At 40.8% G+C, this 16,467-nt stretch overlaps 1 protein-coding gene across 1 annotated transcript in view; it reads left to right on the forward strand.

Annotated features, from left to right (window-relative positions):
* Positions 1–16,000, forward strand: part of LOC127356999 (retinoic acid receptor alpha-B) — a 20,799-nt gene extending 4,799 nt beyond the window's left edge. The window contains exons 2-9 of the mRNA XM_051389139.1: positions 7,815–7,969; positions 8,509–8,650; positions 11,398–11,558; positions 11,679–11,855; positions 12,002–12,206; positions 12,478–12,545; positions 12,741–12,831; positions 14,440–16,000. Of these exons, the coding sequence (XP_051245099.1) occupies positions 7,815–7,969; positions 8,509–8,650; positions 11,398–11,558; positions 11,679–11,855; positions 12,002–12,206; positions 12,478–12,545; positions 12,741–12,831; positions 14,440–14,699 (1,259 nt within the window). The 3' untranslated portion in view covers positions 14,700–16,000. The remainder of the gene's footprint in view (positions 1–7,814; positions 7,970–8,508; positions 8,651–11,397; positions 11,559–11,678; positions 11,856–12,001; positions 12,207–12,477; positions 12,546–12,740; positions 12,832–14,439) is intronic.
* The last annotated feature ends 467 nt before the right edge of the window (positions 16,001–16,467 follow it).

Consider the following 16,467-nt stretch of genomic DNA (forward strand, 5'->3'; position numbering starts at 1 on the left):
TGGTGTACTCTGCATTTTCCTGTTATGTGGCTTGTTGGCAAGACCATCAAAATAAAAAAAGTTTAACAAATTTTCTCTTTCTGATATACCACACACAGCCAGGATGTCCCGGTCAAGTTTTTTTTGGCCCTGATACCGATCTGATTCCTTTGATACTGAGGATTTGCCGATTATATTTGCCTAAATGACGTTGCTGCTCAGTGCCACTCAAGCTACAACCTGTAAATAAGATAAAAATATAACATCTCTCAGAAATGTGTCCTGAAAGAAATGCTTCAATATTACTGATAATAATGTTTTGTGATACTGTGTTGATTCTCAAAAACACTGTATTGGTTTTGAATTAATAGTTTGCATGCAAACATTCGTGGCAGTGGTTCATTTTCTGTTGTGTTCAAATCTCCTGACCATCCTAAAGGGCACACTGCTAGCATTACAGTTTAACTGACATGATGCAATCAGCTGATGGTTCTGTGGAAACTGACGCATCGCCCTGTTGGAGTTGCGGGAACCACAACACTCAGTCCACTTGCAGTTGAACGGTAGCGTTTCTTCCCTGACAAATGACCTTTTAGTACAGACACAAGCAGAAGAGGGTACACAAAACAACCAAGTTTCATTTCGGCTTGTCAGCAAGTTTCTCACAGTGTTTACATTAATTAGTGAGCGCTGATATGACAGTTAAAAGGTCAGTGCCAGTTAGAAGTGAAAGGCTGCTACTCGAATGTTCTGCATACTGCTGTTTGCTATTAAGAAAGAGAGAGGAGAGGTCCACCTCCACTACACCAGACTGCACTAAACCTTGATACTACTTTAGCTGGGCTGCTAATACAGTAAGCAACAAGAAATTGTGGTATTCATTCCATATTAGTCGGGCCCTAATTAGGACTGCAATTAGGATTTTTATTTCAATTAATGTGGGTCTATTTGGTTGGGTTGTTTTGTCCAACCAACAGTCCAGAACCCCTACATTTTTGATTTACTTTGACGTAAGACCAGAAAAAGCAATTTATTCTCAAGTTTGAGAACATGGAACCATCAAATGTTGGGGATTCTTTGTGGAAAATGAACTGAACAATGAATCGATCAAAGCAGTTGCTCAGTAATCTTCTTCCTGCTGCAGTTTCTCTTCCTGCACATGGTGAAGGTAGCGTTGTGCAATATAACAGATGAAATGATGAAATGATGAACTCTGTCAACCATTGGAGAGTTTGCTGTGCTGTTTATACCGTGGTAACTATTTCTTTAATATCTATGGTTATGTTAGGCCACTGTGAGCAAATCAGTGAGCAATTTTTGGCAATATTGAATTTACAGTATTGTTCCATCAGTGTGATGAAATACCTTGACTTGTCACATATTACTTAATTTGATTAGCCAAAAACAGAAATACCCTTCTGGTTATTTTATCTATAAATGGTCTCTGAATTGGATTTCCACTATAAATACACTATATCATAATATCTTTATACTGTGATATTACATTTACCATAATAAAGGATTGCCCCTCCCAAACTGAATAAAAATGTGGCTAGTCAAAGTTTTGTCCAAAAATGGTACTAGGCTGTATGTGCGCTTATTAGTTTGATTCCCATCAGGAGAAAATCATTAGCAGTGATAATGGCTGTCAGTGGTGTGCGTTGTTAACTGTCCAGAGAGAAGAATTCAGTGCTGTGATTAGAGCCCGGCCTCTAAGCTCATAGAGCGTGCTCTCTATTCAGGAACTGTTTGCTGGCATAAAGCCAGGATGGCCTGGAGAGACCATTTAACAGTGTTTTACATCAGATTTAGAAAATGGCTTACGCCAGCACTGGCTAAAATTCAACATTGTCACTATTAGATTTCGACTAAACTGACCGGAGGACAGACTGGGTGCCCTGCCCAGGAGAAAAGATGGCCCCGACTTTGAAAGGTTTTAACCATGCATTATGCGTAGCACCAGGCCAGACTAAGCCCCAAGCTTCTAATTAATGTAAATAATGTTTTGTTAACATTTACATGAGACGTTTATACAGTTATTAATATGTATAGTTAGTTACAGCCACACAGTCTTTCCCCTGACAAATGTAAAGCAGCTACAGGTGTCATGGTGTCTTTTAATTGTGTTCAGCATTAAGTGAAATTGAAATGTGCCCAGGGGAGTGCTGCCCCAGTTGCGTTTCATTATGCATTCCTGTATTGTGTAATGGCAATAAATCTGACCTTCCCTTTCACCTTGGGAAACAGTGACAGTGATAACAGAGGCAGAGGAGGAGGCCACTGATTGAAGACTGATACTCCCAACCACAGCTAAACACAGCTGTTCTGTAAGCTCCGTGAAACTCAGTGAAATACGATGCGGAAAGATCTCTTTGTCTAGTATTTGCTCTTCACTTTATTTTGAGGAACAGCTTATTGCGCCTTTTAAGTCGAGCAAGATTGTGTCCAAAGTCACTCCCTGTTATAGTGCGCTATATTTAGTGTTCATGCTCTATATAGAGAGACCATCAACTGAATGAGAAAAGTTTCTGGCGTACATACTATGTTTGCTAACAATTCCTACTGAGTTAATGTAGAATAGTGAAAAAGTGAACGAGGAAGTGAGTCTGCAGCCATGCTAGCGGCTCCCCCTATGCTCACAGATGTTTACACACTCAGTGATGATGCTGACATGCAGATGTTAAACAAATGAATGTTTACCATATTCACCATACAGCTGAGGCTGATGGGAATGTTATTAGTTTGCAGGTCATTTCAAAAGTTGTTAGGGTTGCGAACCATAAATGTACATCATTTTGTTCCAAAGTAGAGGTAGAGCTATTTTACAAAAAGTCAGGAAAAGTCCAGGTATAGTATATTTTTATGAATTTAGGACACAGTTACTGTTATTATTTAAGAGCTATATGTATGTCTCATAAATACCTTGACTGGCCTTCTCGATGGCCTTTCATTGAAAATGTTTGTAATAGGGATGGGCATTAGTACTCAGTTTGGACGTCAGTATTTGTTCAACATCTGGAACAGTCACATTTTTTCATATAGAATCTGTACAGCCGCAGATAACGTTCATTGTTTTCAGTTACATATGACCTGATCTTTGCTCTTGTTTTCCATGGTTGGCCAATTTATATGCACGTGAAAGCAATACATAGTGAGAGATACTCTTAACGAAACTGAGTTCTGTTAGAATATAGTGGCTAAGGTAGGAAAAAGTAAACCAGCACAGCCTTTTTACCAGCCACATTTTTTAATTATTGAAACACAACTTAATGTTTGTGAATGTGCTTTTTCTTCATGTAGGCTACTCTCTACAGTCTGTGCAGCACAGAAAGGTGGGATAACCCATCCCCCAACCGCCTTTTATTATTATTTTATTTGTGAGTACTGTTATAATAATTTAATGCAAATACTGAATGAAAAATGCCCATCCCTAGTTTTTAACACTATAATTGCAACAAAACCTACCCTTTACATCTAAAAGTGAGTCTCTCTGTCGAATGACTGTAGATGTACATTATAGAATATAGGTCATTTTATTATGTGGAGGAGATAAATATATATACGCGATTATCCATATCTGATTAAAATGGGCGGATATCCTCCTCCTGAGTCACATTTTTAAAGATGAGTCACTGATGTTCCTATCTGGTAAAATACTTCACCCCTCATGTCAGCAACAAGAATAAAGTCTTTTCCTTTTTGGACACTTTGCCGTCAGCGCAGGTCCAACACACTAAAGCAGAAGTGGGAAGCAATAGGAAGACATTAACAAACACACAGATGAAAACAGAGTGAGACACATGGAAATAGGGCTGTTCACCATTCTAAATTTGATTATATAATCAAATTGCAAAAAATAACAGACAATTGTTCACTGAAATGTAGGTCAAGCTGAAACAAGCGAATAATTCAACGACAGCCGTGGTAATGATGGCAGAAAGTTCACAACCCAACTGGGCTGCAGAGAGATTTGCACTCTGAGCGCTCTTAAACCGTTTAAGAATAATCACATTGCAGCAAATAATAACCAGAACTTCATCGGCTACTGCGGGTGGGACTACAGCAGCTAAGCTTAGCTTCCATGGTGCAGAAAATAAACTACATTTATTACACGTATCACTAGCAGAGGAATAGCTAAACATTTCACACACCGAGCAACAGAAACCAGGACAGGACAGAGCAAGAGAAGCCATTGATAACTGCTAAGTGTGTAAAGAACTATGGGATTAGGGACTTAGTCATTAAAAGGAGAGAGCTATGTGCTTGAGCAGAACTAGTGTATGTTTGTATGTATAGCAGGCAACTATCTGATGAAATGAAGAATATAAGTATATAATTAATAAATGATATAATAAATGTAACTGGGTTGAGCAAGAGCAGCAAAAACACGCTACCAGCAATACAGAAGCACTCAACCAGAAATGACCGCAGCACACCAGAGGGGGTCACGTCTTTCAGTCAGGAGACGCCATACTTATGTATTCGCACAAAAAACGATATTTGTAGTCTAGCCTATGTGATTTTTTTTAGGACAAATAATCAACCCTGTTTTTTGGCCAACTTTGACAGCACTACTTGGAAAGAGGAGAAGAGAGAGTGGGGGGAGAAGAACAGAGAGAAGTTAAAAGAGGTCAGACAGTGCTGAAGGGAACTGTTGGGTAGTGTGTCAGTGAGAAGAGAGCAAAGACAAATAGAGGAGAGATGAAGAGAGGGGAAGATGGAGGGATGGTATGATGGCTAAGGAGGAGGAGGAGGATCTCTTCTTCCCTTTATTTCTCTGTGTCTCTCTCCCTCTCTCTCTGTGTAAACAGAGCAGACCAGTAGAGGGGAGTTGAGCCTCCTCCATAGTGGAATGTCTGGTATGGCTACTAAAGCAGGGGGGAGGGGAGTGTGTGTGTGTGTGTGTGTGTGTGTGTGTGTGTGTGTGTGTGTGTGTGTGTGTGTGTGTGTGTGTGTGTGTGTGTGTGTGTGTGTGTGTGTGTGTGTGTGTGTGAGGTTAGAGGGAGGCAGAATGACAGAGGGAGAGGAGTTGTGGATGGCCCTGGTATCTTAATCTCAAAGGTCAGGACCTTAAATTGTGTCATAGTCTGTCTTTGTCACGTCTGTGAACAAAAATAAAACAACCGCTTTGACAAAGCGAGCCCGGACGCAGGATTAGGGTGGGATGTTACGGTTTACTTTAGCTGCCGACTCCTCCACACTGTTGCTTGGAGTGAAATGAGGAAATTACATAAGAAATGACAGAACATGAATGAATTTCATCCAACCTATTTTATTTGCTAAGGCGTGTAAATGTAGAAGGTTAGAGGGACCGCAGTTCTGACAAAGACCAGACCGTTATTTTTAAGAGATAAGAGTTTAGATTGGATCTAATTTTAATGCCATGGTATGGAATGGAGCACAACATTGACAACAATGGCACCCAGCTAAAATGATGCAATATAAATTATTTCAACAAACATAAAACATTCTTCTTCTTCTTCTTCTTCTTCTTCTTATTAATAATAAGTTATTAAGTCATTATTTTACATACAACTTTTGGCAGTAGTACCAAAGGTAAACATAGATAAACAACATGTGTGCATTGCTCCACGAGGCAAACTATGCACAAGAACTAACTATTGATGTCAGTAAACGTGTGAGAGAGACAGTGCAGTGGAATGCAGTGAAAGAATGAGCTTTTCAGATACAACAAAAATATGTCAGAATCCCAGCGATGGTGAGAAAGAACAAATAGATTCATCGGCCCTCAGTTCTAACAAAAACGCTGCGCTTGTACCGTAAAAGGCTTTGCGGGCCGCTGTGTGGAACAGGATTCAAAGACGAGGATGACCGCCATAAGCATCCACGATAGTTTGAAATCAAAAGTAACACCACACATTTGTACAACCACCTGAAACGTCACATCAAGGCCAGGAAAACCTAAAGGGAAAATCCCCGTCGGACCACAACTCAAACATCCGGAAGATCGGTAGAGGTTATGACTTAATGTTAGCGGTCACCACTGCAAAGCAAGAGATTAATGCTTTGTTCAACTTGTGCTCTTAGTGTAAGGCAGGCTATCACACGTTAGCCTCACAGTTGGCTGTGAGCCTACAGACTGTGAGGGTCATTGAGGATCTAATGGTTGGCTTATAACAGATCATTGTGATAGCAGTCTTCCTTCCTATCTGGACAGGGCCTCTGTGTTTTAGGGCACAGAGGCTGTATCTGGCTACAGGTGAGCTGTATATTCGTGACATTGTTTTTAACACACACTGGAAAACACTTTTCAAAGGTGTTCTAAAGAGTAGCCAATAGACTTGAATTGAATTCAGCGTATCCTAAAAGTTGCAGTAGTTTAAATAGTACTTTTCTTATGTTTCTGTGTGCTTCCATTCTAATGAAAAACAATACTGTCCAAGAGGGTAGTCACTACAAAGCTCACAGACAAACTGTTTAAATCTCACATTGACAGTAGGGATGTAAGAAAAGTATTGTATCCCAATACTGAAACCTATTATATAGCAGTGTTGTAAATGTAAACTGAGGGCTCTGACATTTACAATAAATTGACACGAAAAATGAACGAGAAACAAATCTTTTGATTTCCGTTCAACAGTTCATTTGATGTTGTCACATTTTTGTGCGAGCCAGACAAACAGCAGTCATTTTATATCTGCTCTAAAATCCACAGTGACCCATACACCCAGGAGTAAAGCACAAATAATCCTGCATTATCTGGTTTTGTTTCTTTATTTTCTAACAGACAGTCCACAATGGACTATATTACTGTAAACCAACTTGTTATTATGTCCAATTTCACACCTGCATTTAAAGAAATAGTTTCACTTTTTGAATTTTGCTTCTGCCCAATTCCCTGTAATAGTGCAATGTGTTGTTTCACACATTGGTTTTTCTATGTATTAAAGAGACAACATTTAAAGTGTGAATTAGTGAGCTGCAGAGGTGCTGGGAGGCAGCTTTTGTCACTTTGGGACACTGCCAGGTCAGTTGTTTCCTAGTGTTTCCTGTCCAACTGCTGGCGGTAGTGTCATATTTACTTACAGACATGAGAGCAGTATCAATCTTTTCATCTAACTGCTAGCTGAAAACTGGTTGGTATGGACTGTGTTGGTAGTAGTTGCAGGGCTGGGATAATCTGTCTATACCTTTTGTATATATGGAGTCATTGGATGTGGAACAATTAAAAACTAAGAAATCTGTAAAAGAAGTGTGGAAATATAAAGACAAATAATGAAATATGAAAGAAAAATTATAAGCATTCATTTATTTTCATATTTATCTGTTGATTATTTTTGTGCATTTAAATTACAGGGAAAGATGTACTGAAAATAATAATAAAAAGAATATACAAACACAAAATGAAAATGTATTTATTTATATTTCCACATTTATTTTATTATTCTTTACAGATGTATTTTTTTTTACCGCACTCCTATGACTCCACATTTGTAAGGTAGAGTACGGTGAAGGCTACAAACAAAAAGGATGGTCCCCCTCTGACGCAACTGTGCCCCAAAATCATCAGATCATTTGGTTTGTGTTTTACAGTACACACTTAAGGAGCTTAATGTTAAGTCTTCCTGCTGCCATGCATGACTGATAGCTAGCTGACCTGCATCCACTCTCCTGACTCAACCCTTCTCCAGCATTGCACCTTAAGCATTGTGTGCAGTAGCAGTAGGGGACGCTGTCACTTCCAGCACATAGACACAGATTGAACTGTTCCAAATCTTACTGCAACTCAGGTCAAATACAAATAAACAAAAATGCATTTTAAGTGCAGTCTTACTAAGTGTCCTTGATTTTCCTCCCTGTGTCTCCTCCTGCAGCCATAGAGACTGAGAGCACGAGTTCAGGAGAGGACCTGCTCGTCCCCAGCCCCCCCTCACCTCCACCTCCGCCCCGCATCTACAAGCCCTGTTTTGTATGTCAGGACAAATCTTCAGGATACCACTACGGGGTCAGCGCCTGCGAGGGTTGCAAGGTAGGCGGCTAAACATATGCGTGAGCTAAACCTACGCTGACACAACGTACACACACAAACACACACACCACACTCAGTAACATCCAGTCTGGATAACTGGGACGTGTGTGAACAGATGCATGTTTCAGCTAGAAAACCTGAATTAAAAATAGTTATGTGAGACTGCCAAGCATTTACATAATGTGTAAGTGACCAGGTCGCGACCTTTGCACCTCCTCTAGCATCTGTAAGCCTCTTTGCTTCATCTAATCCTACACACAGACACACACAAAGAATCTGTGCTGCAACTAGTTTCTACTTTAGATCTGTGTGTTGGTTTTTGTGTGCTTGTGGTCAAGCTCACATCCTATTAGGCCATGTACTACTGCTACCAGCTTCCCATAAACAATAAATAGCATCTTCCTCACGTGCAGTAATGGCGATAGCTGTGGCGGGTGCAGCTTTGGTTCTGATACCGAGGTTGACCCTTGACAACACTGTGTTGTATTCTCCTCCCCTGCTTCCGTACCTCAGTCGTTGCCTCCTTTTCTCTGTGTCAGGGTTTCTTTCGGCGGAGCATCCAGAAGAACATGGTGTACACGTGTCACAGAGACAAAGTGTGTGTCATAAACAAGGTGACGAGGAACCGGTGTCAATCCTGTCGACTGCAGAAATGCCTCGACGTTGGCATGTCCAAGGAGTGTGAGTACAGCGCATTAGATTCACTTCCACTCTGTGTGTGGAGCAGGGTCGGGAGGGTTATTTTACAAATGTAATCCGATACAGTCAGTAATTACCTTTTTTAAAAATGTAGTCTGTAACCTAATACAGTTCCATGTAATCTGTTACTCCCCAGACCTGGTATTGAGTTATGTGTGGACGAGGATAAGCTTCTAAAGGAACTTTACCGCAAAGGGTTAATATAAGTCATGTAATGATGAAGCAGAGCACAGGGCAGTCAGTCTTGCAGTCTTACTCATATATGTACTTAAAGCAGGAGAAGCAGTACAGTTGAAGCTCAGTGGTCCTCACAGAGAGTGACGTTCACAGAGTGATGTTTCAACCTTGACATTTGCCTCCCTCTGGTGGCCTTTCTCAGTTAATACAAGGCCCACATAACCAACCACCATTAACTTCTAATAATCAGCCTTCTGCATCACAATTAGGGATGTAACGATCCACATTTTTTCTCTTCCGATCCGATCCCGATACCTGAATTTGGATATCGGCCGATACTGATACTATTCCGATACCAGAGCTCTGTTTTCTTTAATATTATTATTATCATTATTGTTGATTTTATATGAGATAATATGAATAAACTCCTCAACAGGCAAGTATGATATGTACGTTTGTATGCATGTATGTCCCAAAAGGCAACTTGAGGTAAGTATAAGGTCAGAAAAGGAAGTCAGAAAAACAGGAAATCCCTTTAACAGGAAAAATCCCATTCTGAAAACAAATATGCAACTGTAAGGGTTTCAAATTGATTGTCATGTCAATATTTATTAAATTCCCAAAATGTCAAATATTTGAGTCTTGAAATATAAGAAAAGTGCAATAAGTGTAAACATCTTACACACACACTATCAATAAAACAGTGTGCATCTGAACAGCACAAATCAAGTACACTGGCTCTTGTAGCATCAATAAATCAAGTATTTAAAATGTCAATTATCTGAAATATAAGAAAAGTGCAATAACTGTAAACATCTAACACACGCTCGCACGCACGCACGCACACACACACACACACACACACACACACACACACACACTCAGTAATCCCTTTAGCTTTCCCGTTGTCTGCCTGGAGTTTACCTTGTTTTTGGAATGACTCCAGAAGTGATTCCTGACAGCTCGCCTAAAAAATCCTTGTGCTGTTTCGTGTGGTGCTTTTTTTAAATGTTTGATTGCGTTCGTAGTGTTGTACGACGCAAGAGAGCTTCCGCGTCTCTGAATTACGGCTTTGCAAACATTGCATTTTGCTGCTTTGCTCTGCAGTGTTTCCAGTGTAAAGTATTTCCACACAGCGGACATGTTGGCTAGCCACAATGCTGGATTTCCTGAGCGGGGGCGTGTCTCATAACTCTGTCTCATTGAGCCGCGCCTCCGTTCAGGAAATGCATTCCACAGTTTGCAGCCAGCTAGCAGACTGGCCGGCAGGAATCACCTGTGGAGTCATTTCAGCAGACAACGTTAAAGTGCAGACACGGCTCATGGATATCGGAAATCTGCGCAGGTTGGATCGGGAAATTCCGATACGTGAATTACGCTGGTATAGGTCCCGATACCATCGGTACCGATACGGGATCGGATCGGCCCCATCCCTAATCACAATGCCTTCACAGATTTACTGTTATACTTCCATATACTTGCAAGACTACAAAATGAATGGTCCAATGAATGCACCATACGCCCAAATGTAGTCCCTGGTATGTGTCAAGCTCCAGAAATGCTCCAATCCATGCTGTAACCTATTTTCATTAGCCCCTCACTGCCTGGTTGAATGACGTTGTCTTTCAGTTGAGAGTTGTAATTCAGGCTTTGTGTTATAAATGTATACATTTCCAAGCCGAGATCACCCTGATGACATCATGAAGGGCTGTTATCTCAGTCAGGTCAAAGCTTCTCCAAAGCCAATCACAGCCCATGACCATACGTTCATGATGCAAGCTCAGATGAGTCCCTTTGGTTTTAGTCGCTGTTTCTTGACCCGATTGAACTGAGCTAGAGTTGCATTACCTTTTCCAAAGTGAGCTCCACTGAGAGTGAAAGTTCACCCGTATTCATTCTCTATGGGATAGTTGCTTTTAATGGTATAGTACTCTTTATGTATTCTTTCGACTGCTTTCAAAAGAAGGCCAACTCAAAAGCCCAACAGGCCACCAGCTACAATGTACGTTAATGTCATTATCGTAACTCTAACGTCAGCTAGCTAACTGCATTCTCACCTACAGTATCTTACTTCAGTGTGCCTGTGGAGTTGGAAAAGGAGTTTTTAGACCCAGAAATCTCAGTGTTCATTGGGAGGCACAGCAAGCACTTCATGTAACTGTTGTCTTTTTTAGATTTTGGTATAAAAATTAGCCATGTGTGGCCAGGGTTTGGTGCTGGACACTGCCTCTCGCTCTGGGTTTTGCTCCGTCATCATCGCATTGTGGAGCTTATTTTTCTTCCAGGCAGCTGCTCAGACACTGTCCCCCTTGTACTCAATCCCCGCATTTAGAGCAGAGTTGTAACGAAGGTATAAATGACAAAAAGTGGATTACTGGCTCAAAAATATACTCAAGTAGAGAGCAATGACATTATAGTGCTTGCTCCTTAAGACAACTTACTTTTTTACTCATGTGCATTACTTTCCATCTGTTACTAGTGTATATATGATATGATATTAAATGTTCAATGCGAGCTGCTGCCTAAACTCCTCTCTCTTCTGCCACCATCAGTGGTGCGGAATGATAGGATGAAGAAGAAGAAGGAGGAGAAGAGGCAGGGGGAGGCAGAGATCTATGTCCTGTCAGCAGACACGGAGCAGATGATCGAACGAGTTCGCCGGGCCCATCAGGACACATTTCCCTCCCTCTGTCAGCTGGGAAAATACACCACGGTACACACACGCTTATTTGAATCCAAAAATGCACATTAAAATACTCTGACTATAAAGATTTTTTCTTCAGCTTACTAGAAAAAACTTTCTTGTTTTCCTCACCTGACCCCCGCCCTGCAGAACAACAGCTCTGAGCACCGCGTCTCTCTGGACGTCAATCTGTGGGACAAGTTCAGTGAATTGTCCACTAAATGCATCATTAAGACAGTGGAGTTTGCCAAGCAGCTGCCTGGCTTTACAACGTTAACCATCGCCGACCAGATCACACTGCTCAAAGCCGCCTGCCTCGACATACTGGTGAGTTTATCACTTTAGTCACACGCAAACACTCAACAGGTCCTCAGCAGAGACGCAGAAAATGTACAGTTGCGGCACAGCAAAAAGTTGCGCATCAAAAACCTCAACCTTCTATTCTTTTCTGCCACTTCATCCCCCTTTCCTAGATACTAAGGATCTGCACCCGTTACACCCCGGACCAGGACACCATGACCTTCTCTGACGGTTTGACTCTGAACCGCACGCAGATGCACAATGCCGGGTTCGGACCTCTCACAGACCTCGTCTTCTCCTTCGCCAGCCAGTTGCTCCCACTAGAGATGGACGACGCTGAGACAGGATTACTTAGTGCCATCTGCCTGCTCTGTGGAGGTACTGCACTTGGTTTTAATGAAAGAAAATCATTTAAAAATGTCTTTAATGTTAGTGCTGTGATGGAAAAACTGTTTAGGACCTAAATTAGTCAAACAAAGTGTCTGTTTGAGTCCTACAGTCACAGAGATGGTTGTGTAGATTCCTGTTCTGTGTACTCACTGTTGTAGTTTATAAATGTGTAATACAGCTTGTTGCATTGGCTGTGTATTATAATGTGTGTGTGTGTGTGTGTGTGTGTGTGTGTGTGTGTGTGTGTGTGTGTGCGCAGACCGTCAGGATCTGGAGGAGTCAGACAAGGTGGATGTTCTTCAGGAGCCAATTGTTGAAGCCTTGAAGGTTTGATATTTAATTAATGTTATAGTACTTGTACTGTATTGTTGCTTGCAGTTTATTGCCATCATTCTATTCTCAGCAGATCAGTAAATGTAGTTTCTAACAAACATTGCTCAAATATAAAAAAAAAAAGACCAAATATATTTATATCTCTGTGATCCATATGAACACATCCTCCATGTCTTTACGTGTGCATAGATCTATGTGAGGAGGAGGAGGCCTGATAAACCCTGTATGTTCCCCAAGATACTGATGAAGATTACTGACCTCAGGAGCATCAGTGTGAAGGGTGAGACACACACACAACATGTGACTATGTCGCTTTTATTTTTTAACCATCTTCAAAATGTGGTTGTCTTTTCGTCATAGAGAGCCTAGCACATAGCATATCTGAGTGCAGGAAAGGAGGAAGTTGACTGAGGTTCTGACCAAGGCTTAGTCAGCTGTTATTGGAGCACAGAGACAGGAGGGGTGGGAAGGGTCAATTGCCAGTAGTAGCCAACACAAATAAAAGCCAGTTGCCAACAATGAAGGGATAGGTAGAATCTCTTTTCATAAAAAACTTTCCATAAAAACAGGAAGGAGGAAACATTTCAATATTCACTTTATTGCATCATAGTTTCACCAAGTTTCTTTGACTACACTAGGCTTTTAAAAAAAAAAAAACAACAACTCTATATATATATTTACTACACATGAAAGACGAGTACAGTGACAAACTCAATGTTGTCAGGTGTACTGAACAAAATAATCACACCTACTAAGAAAGTATGTTTGCAGTTGATACAAAGGGTACATTTAACCACCAATTACAGATAAGGAGTAACTCCAAAATAGATATTGTTGAAAATAAAAAACAAAACCAATACAAACAGGATATAAAACAATATAATAACATAACAGGAATATACAAGTAGAGAAAGACTAGCCATTCACATTGTAGTGCACAAAGGTTCTTTGCTTGGCCGTTTTGGACCTTGTTGAGTACAGAAAATGTTTCTTTTAGTTCATTCCACAGTGGAGGGATTTAGCAAAACAACATTTATGTATCAAGTATTTTGTTATGATGATGTTATTTTTAACAAGAAATTCAATCTGTTTGTTCTTCAAGGTGACTGCTAACTGGATACATTTGTAGGAGAGTAAATCTATATTTATGGATTTGGATTTCCTTTTAGATTGTGTCAGAAGCAAAAGTTCCATTGTTGTTTCTACATTTGCATTGTGGGACGGCATTATCTCCTTTTCTCTGTTAAAGGATGGTCCTGTGTATCCTTTGCTTGGGGAGATGAGAAAGGGTGTCTTTCCTTTACATTTAGAGAATGCAAACAGCTCTTATGATGTAGTTGAAATACTTCTGGGTCATTTGACGAATGAAACACTTGATATGCAGCCCAAGTGGAGGGTAATGATGGAAGGTCCCAACCATCGGCTTATATAAAGATGGACGACATGACAGCTCTCCAAAAGTGAAGCCAAAACATCTCTATCTCCCCCTGGTGGCTGACTGCAGTATAGGTCATAAAGCCTGCTGCCTCCATGTTAGCAGATGGGACAACTAAAAGTACTAAAAGTACACGTCAAATAAATGATGGACCAAAGATAGACCAACAGAATAGACCAAAGATGGTTTCTGTCTTTTTTAGTTTTTATCAAACTGACGTATGTTTTAGTGTTCATTTTTCTGATAGGTTCAGTTTTAAGTAGTATTAAAAGCTATAAAAAGGGGTTTTACGTCATGATTGACAGCTGAGTCCTGCTCGCGATTGAGTTGGCCGGGCGTATGGGCGGGACTGCACCAAGCAGCAGATATAGCAGCGGCTGTATCCAGGATATTTTATATGTGAACGGTCCCTACATAATGACTCATCCTGAACTATCTCTCTCTTCCTCACAGGAGCAGAGCGAGTGATCACCCTGAAGATGGAGATACCCGGTTCCATGCCTCCTCTCATCCAGGAGATGCTGGAGAACTCTGAGGGACTGGAGGGGCATGGAGCCGGGGGAGGGAAGGGAGGAGGTGGAAAAGGAAGAGGCAGAAAAGAGGAAAAAGAGGAAGAGCTTGGAAGCAGCCACCCAAGTCCGTTGCCTAAGTCAGTCCCCTCTCCCGCGAGCCCTGCGCCCTCCTCACCCTCCTCACCCTCCCCCTCGACCTGAGGTCCACCCGGCAGCACGGCGTGGCACTGCGAGGAAACCATCCACACACAGACTGAAAGCAGAAAACACTGCACCTAATCACAGATGAACGTGTGAACGTATGAACCCACAAACTCTTTTACTGGGTTACTGGTGACATCAGTAACATTGATTCAACCTTATGCCAGCCAGGAGGGAGGCTAAATATCTTTATACAAGTGCTGCAGGGAAGTGGTGAGAGGTTGAATGACAGAGGTGAGGGCTGATTTGTGTTCAGATGTCATTGTTTTATACATTAAATGCAAAAAAACAACATGATTTCAAATTTTTGGGTATCTTTTTACAATGCCTCAAAGGTTAACTATATGCAGACTGTGTGAACCTAAATGAAGGGTTAATGAGATACTGGAATGTGGGCAAACTGATGTAGAGGAGTCCTTATAAATCACACATTTCCTCCCTTATGAAAAGTCATGTATAGTATGCAGAATCATTATGTGTAACATATTGTATATAAAAAAGGCTGTGAAAGAAGTTGTCGGGACAGAGATAGACTGATGCGAGACGTTATTTTCCTAAATGTACATGTGTATATACTGTATTTCAGAGTTCTTCCTTTCCTCTCTCCACCTTCACCAACACATACACCACTTCCAACCCTCTGCTTCTGATCCCCTCACTGACACTTCAGGGAAGATTAATGATCCTTGACTCAACTTTTCTCCACTGGAACCATAAACACAAATTGGAGACGTTCTATAGCTTGAGAAAAATGTATTTCTCCATGTTTTACTTTGCATAATCCTCTGCCAGAAAAGATGTATTTGTTTTCAGATGCAGCTTCAGCAACTCAAGTGACTTAATTGCAACAGACTGTGAAACATAAGAAATTTTAATTTTAAAATGATACAACGTTCACCTCTTGGTGGACACTCTCAACCAAAGTTAACTGTGATACCAGGAGTACAAACACCCACACACCCTCACAAGTGTGTTTCCTCTGTGGTAACAACCCCACACTGTGGCACGAGAGCTGTTGAGCTCTGCAGAGTTATCAGTTAAATGAAGGTTGTATGGAAATCTCATCATCATGACAGGTGCTGCCAAAATACATCTCAAAATGTATACAAGCTGCATTTTGTTTTTTATATTCTGCACCACTAACTCTCATAGTCTGTTTACACAGTGCCACTGCCTCACTACAACATACTCTGTCAGGTACAAATCATTTTCAGTGTTGTCCTCTTTAATGTATGGTGAGGTAAAAACTCATTGGAAAGTATAAAAATACAGGGAGTTTAATAAAGTATGATTTCCTTCTATGCTGGAATATGTGTGCTCTTTGGTAAAACATGTTTCACTGTGAAATGCATTGTTATATTCACATATCCGATAAAAGTTGAAATGCCACGTAGGTCCATATTCAAATATTTAATGCTACTTTCAATCCACCAACCATATGTTGGATTTGTTTGCTTGTGTATATATAGAGTGCATGTACAAACAGAAATGTCAAACATCAGGGCAGTTTGAAGATGCAGGTAAGTATAATGCCATGATACTGACAATGTCTGTGCATGTATATGAAACTTTTTAAGTTTTGCTTTATTGCTGAAAACATCATTGAATGATGTCTTATTGGGTATATTGAGTTTTTTTATGTTTTATCGTCACCGCAGTCATACAGACCGCAGTGACATTATTATATACACACAGTGGACCTAAGAGCGCAGCAAAGGGAATGAAACAGACATTAGGATATATTTTGCTGCATTCAAGTACTGTAATT

This window comes from Dicentrarchus labrax, unplaced genomic scaffold (assembly GCF_905237075.1).
Source record: "Dicentrarchus labrax unplaced genomic scaffold, dlabrax2021, whole genome shotgun sequence".
Taxonomy (NCBI): Eukaryota; Metazoa; Chordata; class Actinopteri; family Moronidae; genus Dicentrarchus; species Dicentrarchus labrax.